Source organism: Danio aesculapii, chromosome 18 (genome assembly GCF_903798145.1).
Source record: "Danio aesculapii chromosome 18, fDanAes4.1, whole genome shotgun sequence".
NCBI lineage: Eukaryota > Metazoa > Chordata > Actinopteri > Cypriniformes > Danionidae > Danio > Danio aesculapii.
Window position 1 is genome coordinate 51,444,380 of NC_079452.1, and position 10,207 is coordinate 51,454,586.

The 10,207-nt window shown below is 34.4% G+C and overlaps 1 protein-coding gene across 1 annotated transcript; it reads left to right on the forward strand.

Annotated features, from left to right (window-relative positions):
- The first annotated feature begins 4,303 nt into the window (after window positions 1-4,303).
- On the forward strand, window positions 4,304-9,616 carry LOC130245385 (arrestin domain-containing protein 4-like). The gene is made up of 8 exons (XM_056478048.1): window positions 4,304-4,544; window positions 4,688-4,754; window positions 5,006-5,153; window positions 5,569-5,671; window positions 6,322-6,578; window positions 8,651-8,801; window positions 8,888-9,039; window positions 9,109-9,616. The coding sequence occupies exons 1-8, from the start codon at window positions 4,304-4,306 to the stop codon at window positions 9,127-9,129; spliced, it is 1,140 nt and encodes a 379-aa protein (XP_056334023.1). The 3' UTR covers window positions 9,130-9,616.
- Window positions 9,617-10,207: the final 591 nt, after the last annotated feature.

The following is a 10,207-nucleotide window of genomic DNA, read 5'->3' on the forward strand; positions in this document are numbered from 1 at the left end:
CTCTTTCCATATGAGCAGAAATTTCAAAGAAGGGCTGCAGTTATTGTTAACTAGGGGAGAAAAAAAAAACACAATCATTTTCCATACACAATCTGTCAAAGCCTGAGCTGCAATTAGGGTTTACCCATCCGTAGATAACAGACTAAACTCTCTGTACTTTTTTTTTAAAGCAAGCTGCAAATGATGATGGTAGATGGTGATGTTTCATTGTTATAATCATAAAAGTTGAAAAGAAGCAATTTATTTAAAAGTCATGCTATTTGAGGTATTATCCACAAGAGGGCAGTGCGTGTGATTTTCTATTTCTAATTATTAAAAAAAACACTTTTCTAAAAAAGACAAAATATAATTCATATGAATGCGTCCCACTTATTGTCAATATTTAAATAATATTTATTTTCATAGAAGTGCACATTGGAATTCAGGCTGGCCTGCTATTATTGCTCTTTTTCCACCTACAGTGCTCAGCATAATTGAGTACACCCATTTTGAAAATGAATATTTTTATCCATTTTTCAGTAAATATAGGCAATGTATTTTGGTGCATTTAAACAAAACTGATTTATTAAACAGATATATTTATTAAAATAATATTTTAGTCACCAAACATTTTTAGAAATTAACAGATAATACTATTAAATTCAAGCAAAATATTGCAAAAAAAAAAGTACAACCTACAAAATTTTAACTAAATCTTTCAATTTTTCTGCTTCTCTAGATTATTCCTCTTTTTTTAAATTTGCATTCAATGTTTTTCTATGACATATAAATTAGCGTGTACTAGTTTTTGGACTATTATCGTAAGTTATTTTGTTAGATATGCTCCAGAATTAGCTTTAGTACTGACTAATCTAATGTGTATGCACAAATATAATATCGTATAGCTTTCTATTAAAAATATTAATTTATAGATTTGTGAGGGGTGTACTTGTATATGCTGAGCACTGTATGAACCCAAACATTTATTTTTTTATTTTATTCATATTTTGTCATGCACATGTATTTTTGTTTATAAACATCCAAGTTTCCAGTAATAAAATAGGTCAAATTATAAAATTAATTAAGTTTAAGTCAAATAGTTTTGATCATGTTGTAAAAACTATTTTAAGTCAAAATTGTAATTGTTTTAATTGCTTTAAATAAAGTATTTCCTTTTAATTGTTTTATACCCTTAACCAAGAAAATAATATGGTCAAAAACAAACAAATCTAATGATCTGTGATGACTGCCAATTCATAATATAATTCATAATGTGATATTAAGGAATTATATGCTTGCTCAGAGTAATTCAAAGTGGTTGGTGGAAAAGTTATACATGCAATAACAAGTGATAAACATAATACAACTACTACAACAACAATAATAACAACAACAACTATTAAATAAAAGACACATTATAATGCATGAATAAGACTGAAATGATCCATAATTAGATTGTGTTTGTATAGTTTTTTTTTTACTTAATAGCGACTAACTACATAGAAACATCACAAATAAATATTAATAACAATTACAATAATAAAAAAACGATTAAATAAAACACAAATTAGTATAGGCGAAATAACAAACGCACAAATAAGACTGAAACTATCCATAATCAGATTGTGTTTGCATATATTTTTCTTAATAGCAGTTAACTACATAGAAACATCACCAAAAAACAATAATAATAATAATAATTTCATTAAATACTAGCTGTTTTTGCATTTCAATCATACTGTATTTGGGAGTTCATGGCATTTTAACGACTGAAAAGCCCTGTGCTAGATGATGCCACATCTGCAGTCATAAACACCTCCCAACACTTCATATTCATAAACTCATTAGCTCATCTTTCATCCGTAATGATGGGATCTTTTGGCAAAAAGCTTTCTCTGACCAAGTGAGTCACATCCTGACCGCACATTACAAACCCCAGCCCCCAATGGCTGGCACTAAACATGGCACTTTCAAAAAAAAAAAAAAAAAAGAAGAAGAAAGAATGAAAGAAAATTGTCGGGCCACGGTACAGTATTTTTTGGAAAGCGGGGCATAGGTGAAGGCCAGGGGCTAATGGCAATGAGGGATTTGTCAGTCATCCTAACATTTAATAATCCCTGGCTCTCCATTTTCTGCTGTTTGTTTATATTAACCTCTGGTTGAACCCACTTTAGAGGCAGCCTCTGTGCCAGAAAGTTCACTGAACATTCAGCATGGAAGCGGAGAACATGTCATCTCGAATCTATTAGCCCACAGGGGAGATTGCAGTCCAAACACACATACACACACACAGCACAACTCGCATACACTCTAGGTAAGCTGCAAACCCTCACATTTTCTGTACTGATGGCGCCTGTAACTGAGATTATTGCATGCAATGACCTGATTCTGACCTCCCTTTTTCGCTCATGCTGAATAATCCTATCAAACAATGCAGTACATCTAACTGTTACTGCTTTCGACCGCATTCGGCATCACTGCGAATGGGTTCGCCAGTCCTCCTTTCATTGCATTTGTTATTTTAGTTAATTAAAATATGATCTCAAAAGTCAATAGATGGAGAATATCCTCTAAATGTAAAAATAAATATTTGGATTTTGGACATTGAATGCAATGGATTGCTGTTATTACCCAGACACAAATATTTAAGTAGTGTGTGCTTATCGCTTATAAACAATGCCGATGCTCTGCTATAAATGCTGCTTTCATTTACGCTGTAGTGAGCACATAATGCTCAAGACACTTGTCTTGTAGGATTGCTTACTGACCATTGGGTGGTGATAAAGAGAAGACACTTCAGCAGGGAGAGGAGAATCTCTTCAGTTAAACACCCTCAAGGTGGGATGGAGGCTGACCCAAGATAAGTGTGAGGTCATCTTAACAGATTACAAAACAAACACCTTATCCTGTCAATAGAAAAATTAGCGTTATTTGCTGTCTGCATCTCAATTGTAAAAACTTGTAAACAATATAATCCCAACAAAGTAGCCTGTGTCACATTTAAATATTTAATATGACTGTATGAAATATACTGTATGTGTGCTTTAACAGAATTGATGTCTATTAGTCCTTTACAAAGGGTAGATTGACTGCACAAAACAAAGGTAACCTCAAATTAGCGATTTTATTTTTATTTTATCTAGATCTTCATCTAGGAAAAAAACACAAATATTAGAGCCCTACAGGAAAATATCTTTATAAAAATTGTTACTAATCCTCTAGATGCCTTTTTGAAGCAAGTCTTTAGTAACATTTGTTTTGAATACGAACACATCACAAATGTAAACATAAAAATTTAACAAGGACACGTTATTTTCTATCTGTATTTAAGTTATTAAAATAGTTAAAACACAATCTTACATTTTAGTCAAAATATTAATGAAAAATACAGAGAACCAAAGTTGTACTATCATCCTATATTAAAAACGTGGCCCAAAAACACTAGCACACACCACGTTTGTGATGAAAGTGGTGGACATGAGAGTACATTTAGCCTACATTAAATAAACAAAGAAACAATGTATCAAATAATACTAATAATGATAATACTGTGTTCTAAAGAAAACGGAACATACCTCGTCAGCTCTTTTGATAGCTTTGTGGAGGTTTCTAGTAATGAGAAGCACTTTTTTGATCACAACAGCTTCGGCATACATCTAAAAGTAACAAGTCATCGTGGTTTAGAATTAATGATCGCTTATTGGCTCTGGAGTCAAAAACTGACCAATCAAAACAATGTGTAGGCGGTCTCATGTCTAATCTGATTTGATATGGATTTGCTTGAAAAGTGGGCATGTTTAAATATCCAGTATTATGTATCTAATTTTTTAAAAATATAAATGTAATATTTAAATCCAATGTTTGATGAGAGTACATATATTTAAATTATTTATTTAAAAATCGGACACATTGAATGACATTAACATTTAGATGGGCGGGGATAGGGACTGAAAGACATGTAATTCAGCCAATTGCCGTGTACAAATGAAACACTGGGCGTGGTCTGCGTTGCACGATGCGTGGTTGGGCTTCTTCAGTAAAGTGAGATATGTTTATTTTTGTTTATTTATTATTGTCCGCCAAATTTGATTCATGGGTGGTTGTATTATTTATGTTGACCTTCATAAAGGTGTTAAGAAAACATCTGTGTTACACCAAATTTACATTTACATTTACAAACAGGCAAGAGAAAGGTTTACACCTCTATGCAGTGTCCTCACCAGTCAAACAAACGCCTGTGTGCGCGCGCAAGCGTGTATCAGCATTGTCAAAATCTAATTACTACATAATGAAATACACTCTTATTGCTTCTACAGAAACCAAGATGACACATACTGAAGAAAAAACACTGGATTTGATCCTTGACAATGAGCAGAGAGGTGGTTACAGCTCTGGTGAAGTAGTATCTGGACATATTTCACTCAAACTCTCAGAAGAAACCACAGTCAAAACCATAAAAGTTTTGCTGAAAGGATATGCTCAGGTGAGCTGGATGCATAAGCAGTCCCGCTGTTCAGAAGAGAGGAAATACCTTTCCTTATCTAAGACACTTGTAGGAGCTACAGGTAGGCCTTCTGCAGTGCAGTATGTTACATAACATTTTTACACATTCAGCGTGTATATTTGTGATGGTGATTCAAGTGTGCTATGTTCAATTGCCTTCAAATCTATGAATGGGGTACTGTTTGATTCTTTAATGTCTGATTAGGTATCCAAGGCTTCATCCTTGATAGTGGCACACATGTAATCCCTTTTGTACTGCAGCTACCTCAGAGGTAAGTAGGGCAGGGCCATTCTAAGAATGGGACAGGGGCCAGCATAACTCCATCATGCTGGGTCTCCTACGGTCATTAAGTGATTAGCTTCTTGATGCTCTGATATTCCTGGTGTTTAGGATGTACTGAAACATTACACTTTTTGGTTGCATTTAGTCCTAACACAAAGGCTATTATTATTATTTTTAAATATATATGTATACAGAATATTTCCTGTATGCACATGAATGACTTTTTTTCTTGTTTCCTAGCCCCTTGGTTTCCTCATTCTCTGGAAAACATGGTCGTGTTTACTATATGGTGCAGGCAGTTTTAAAAAAGCCTTTCACTGAGAATCAGTGTGTTTGCAGAGAGCTTTGCATCATTAATCACATCGATGTTAATATGCCAACATTAATAGTAAGTATATGAAAAATGCCCATCCAATTCAAGAAATTTAGAAGTATAGTCCAAATTCACAGTATTTATAAAACAGTAAACAAAAGTACCGAAGTATGCATTTGGTGGATGCTTCACTTTCACATAAGTTAAGTTTACATTACTTGCATACAGTAGGTACAGTATAGAGGTATAAATATAGGTACTTAGAAAATTGATGCTCTCTCAATTTGTCTTTGTACTATTATTTTGAAACACTTTGCAGCAAGGGAAACTAATATAGTGATAATGCTATCATAGGTATGAAACATTCTTAAAAGCTTCTGCAATAATATAAGTCAGCTGAAAAACATCATGAGCTCATTTATAATAAGAATATAGACTGTTAAAAAGTCAGATTTTCATCCTGTCCTCTGATTCAGAATTTTCATTACAGTCTCCTGTATCACAAACCTGTAAGAAGATGATCGGCTGCTGGATATTTGCTTCAGGTCCCATCTCACTGACTGTCAACATAGATCGACAGGGTTATTGCAATGGTAAGAGAAAATGAGCAGATTATTATGAGATTTGTAACTAGGTGAATCAAAATGATCTGTTGGAAGGTTGGGAGATTTTTAACCCTTTTATTAAAAAAAGTGTATGAAGGTTTCCACAATGCTACAAAAATAGTACATAAAAAAATAAGTTATACTTATGTTATTTTTGTATTTTTTTATACAACGTAAGAGAATTTTTTTCCATAAAAAAACGTACTGACCTTAAACTTTGAAACAGTAGTGTACTGTATATAGTAATCTAATCTTATCTTATTTTAAACATTCCCTCAACAAACTCACCTTTAAGAGTTCTTCTAAATGGCAATAAACATTTTAGTTAATGGTGCGTCCAAATTGCATACTTCCCTACTATATAGTATGTGAGCTGAGTAGTATGTTTGAATTTTAGTGCTAAAACATTTAGAAGTCTAAAAGTTAGTGCTGGCATGCAGATTATTTTTAAGATTTTTTCTAAATGGGCAAGTCAAAAAACACTTTTAGTCTTAAGATATTTTGTAAAAACAGCCCAAGAGTTTGTTTCAAAATAAATATGAATTATTCAGAAAGTATTTCCTTCTGATATGTTAAACATTTGATATTTAAAATATTTTGCTTTTCATCTCGTCACACTCCCTTTACTTCTTCTCAAGGAGAATCAATCCCAATCGATGCTCTGATTGAGAACCGCTCTTCTCGCCTAGTTTTGCCAAAAGCAGTGTTATACCAGAAACAGACCTACATGGCCAATGGCAAAACAAAAATCACCAAGCAGGTGGTTTTCAGTGCTAGAGGAAATGTAGTGGCATCAGACTTTTCCAGTAGATGGAATGGAAACGCACTGAAGATTCCTCCAGTTTCTCCTTCCATCTTGAATTCAGACATCCTGAGGGTGGAATACTTCCTTTCAGTGAGTAATCATTTTTAGAGGCACTATATACAAAACATTTTGCATTAAAAACAATTCGATCAATGTTATACCTCATGCTGATTTGTATATCAGATGCTTCCATTAATTTTTAAAATATGGAAAAAAGTCTGTTTACTTTAAACCAGTTAAATTGATGATGTTGTTGTGCCTCCCCTGCAAATATCCTCATATTCATGTTACCTTGGTTGCTGGTTTTACTTCAACACAAAATATGGATATGCACTGCAGTTCACAGAGGTAGCAGTTAAAGCATCTAGCCAGCCATTCTGTTGTAGGTTTAGCACATTGGTGATGATCACTCAACGCAGAAGTATAAACCAGGACTTAGTCCCTTATTAATCAGGGGTTGCCACTGTGGCAATCCCTGATAAATAAGGGACCAAGTCCTTGTTTATACTTCTGCGTTGAGTGATCGGCGTGAACCATGGTGTATGCTTTGCACGTTGTCGTGCATTTATACTTCTGCGTGCTGTTTGTGTAGCACTGCAATAACACTTCCGAAACGCTAGCTGGCAGTTGGTTTTTATGTTCCTCTGTGTCTTCGCTGGTGTTTTGTTTTTCTAAACACTACCTTATTGTATAAGTAGCTCAAACTTGCTCATTTTGAGGTGGGAACAGACGGACGTGCAACATCTTTTAACAGGTAAACACAAAACAAAAGTTTTCATCTGGACCACTTTTACGGGACTGGACACTTGTAAACACTCTCTCCAATGGGTTTGCGGGGCTCTTGGTCTTGCCCACACTCATCAGCGATACCAAGCCGAGCAATTACAGAGCTTGCGTTACACGTCATTGCGACGTGTAGTTACATTTTTTTGAGAGGTGCGCTTCAGCATCGACCACGGCGAGGGCTATGCATCCACACGCAGGCTGTGCGATTGACACAGAAATATAAATCAGCCTTAAGCCAAAGGAAAATAAATAATATTTAACCAACGTGAAAACATGTGAGTCAAGGGAAATAAAGCAAGAATCTAAACTTTGAAGAAAGCTGAAAACCTGTGACTTCTGTAGTATTTGTTTTTCCTACTTTTGAAGTCAGTGGTTACAGGTTTTCTTTAAGTAAAAAAACAGTGGTTACAGGTTTTCTTTAAATACAGCATTCTTTAAATAATCTTATTTTGTGTTCAGCAGAAGAAAGAAACACATAAAGGTTTATAACCACTTGAGGGTGAGTACAGAGAGTACATTTGCATGTTTATTCCTATTAATATTGTAATTGTCTTACAGTTTTTTAGCATTACAGTGAAAAATTAATTGTAACTGGGCCCAGCCCTGAACGTGCAAACATAGGCATATGCCTACTGTACACTAAAAACTTATTGCTCACTTAATTATTTTAGTTGAATCAAATTGACTTTTCTTGTCATCTCAACTTACATCAATCAAACTGACTACAAATATTAAGTTAAACTTTTTATTACTTATTAAATTTAGTTACCTGTAACCTGATTAACTTATTAAAATACTTTAAATCAACATAAAAATATTGGTTGTTTTGACTTTTTGTCATTAGTTTTTTACAGTGTAGAATGCCTATGACTAAATCTTGCCATGGTTATACAGTAGTAAAATGTTGATCTTACTTCCAGGGACAATTTTATCGAAGTGATATTTCGCTGCTCCATGTTGGTGTTTCGTAACATCTAATTATTACTAGGTGGGTCGTTAGCCCAATGTTCAACCCCCAACCTAGAGGACCAAGACATACACACATACACTACGGACAATTTAGCCTACCCAATTCACCTATAGCGCATGTCTTTGGACTCGTGGGGGAAAACGGAGCACCCGGAGGAAACCCACGTGAACATAAGAGAACATGCAAACTCTACACAGAAATGCCAACTGACCTATACCAGGACTCAAATCAGCAACCTTCTTGCTGTGAGGTGACAGCGCTACCCACTGCACCACTGTGCCACCCAAAATGTTTTTCTACTACCTTAAATTACACAACTACCAAAATAAAATCAATACTTTTGACCTCTTCTTGTTAATGCACACATATTAAACCCCCTTGTTTGAGTAGTGTTTCTCTGCTTCAGGTTATTGTTGAGATACCAGGTGCCAAAAATCTGAGGGTGCAGCTTCCAGTGGTGATTTGTACCAATGTTCTTGGCAACAGCTTTGACATGAGCAGCCATTCCACTGTGGGTTTGCTATACCCCACATTTACCCTACCAGATGTAGCTGAAGGTAAACTGTGAATAGATGGACATAAATTGTGTCATTAAGGTAAATATGCTGTATGAACGTTGTCTAATTGTCATTTTATTATATAGCCCCTCCCAGCTATGCAGAGGTTGTGTCAGAGGAATGGTTTGAGGAGCACAGAACTTTAACCTGTCAGTCACATCCAGACTGGTTGTTGGATGGTCCAGGATTCAGTTGCATTCGTCATTTCCACGTCCAGCCTCCTCCATCTTATTCAGAGGTCAGTTGTTTCTTCGTCATTCCAATGTTCCTGGTACACTTAAAACAGTACATAATTTTTACATTGCAGATTTACCCAAATGAACACTGAGATTTTTGTCAAAGATGCTTTTTGTGGAGAACAGTCAGAATCACCATCGTGCCTTTCAATTGCGCCATCGTTCCTTTTTCTTCTCTGGAGTGTTTCTGGATTATGGACGGCAGATCATTGAAATGTTTCTTCTTTTGTTTTGATCATGAGCTCTTTTCAAAGTTCTGAAAGATGTAGCCTCACACAGCCAGGCCTTGTTTTGACAGGTTTTATAATGTTGCAACCTTTTTTTTTCAGTCTCCTATTTTGACAACTATTTGACAACTCTCCCAAATAGTTAGCTGGTTACTGGAGAGACTAAACTCCAATGTGGACCAAAGGTAATGCCATCTGAAGTCTGACAGTGAAGAAAAAAATCTCAACATACCAGGAATGTTTATTTATTTAGTATAAATGCTAGACTAAGTTTATTTTGAGGTGTTGCTTTTGGGTTCAGGTTGAAATACACAACTATAATGTTGGTGTCTAGTTTGTCTATCATGTCTAATTGGCACATCCTCACTAAAGAGGTTTGTATGCTGCAAAACAGGTTTAATTGAGTTTACTGATTTGTTACAACAGTATAATTTAATAAAAACATGTATTTGTGTACAACTGGAGACATTTTTTTTTTTTTTTTGGAAAATGTCTTCGTACTCTCTAGGAGTCAACAACTTATATATGTTTAAACAGCACATGGATATTTAAAAAACAATCCAAAAATGAAGGATAATATGTTTGTTTTCATAATACATTCAATCCTATCTTAAATCCATAATTATATTTACATGAATAGATAATCATCCCTTATTCACATTTATACATGATGTATGAGAATGATTAAAGCAAATTTATTCAATCAGTTTCAGAAAAAGTGAACAAAGTGTGCCCTTTTACCAAGTTTCACACAGTTTAATTGTATATTTATTTTTTGTTGTTTTATATTTTATTCTAAATGTACACAAAATTATACCTGTAAATGATGCTCTTTATTTCTAGAATGTTCAGCTCCATTTTTAACACTTGAAGACCGAATTTCACCGTTATTGTATGTTTCAAATATATTTTAAACTTTGAAATGCCAGTTGAAGAAAAAAAG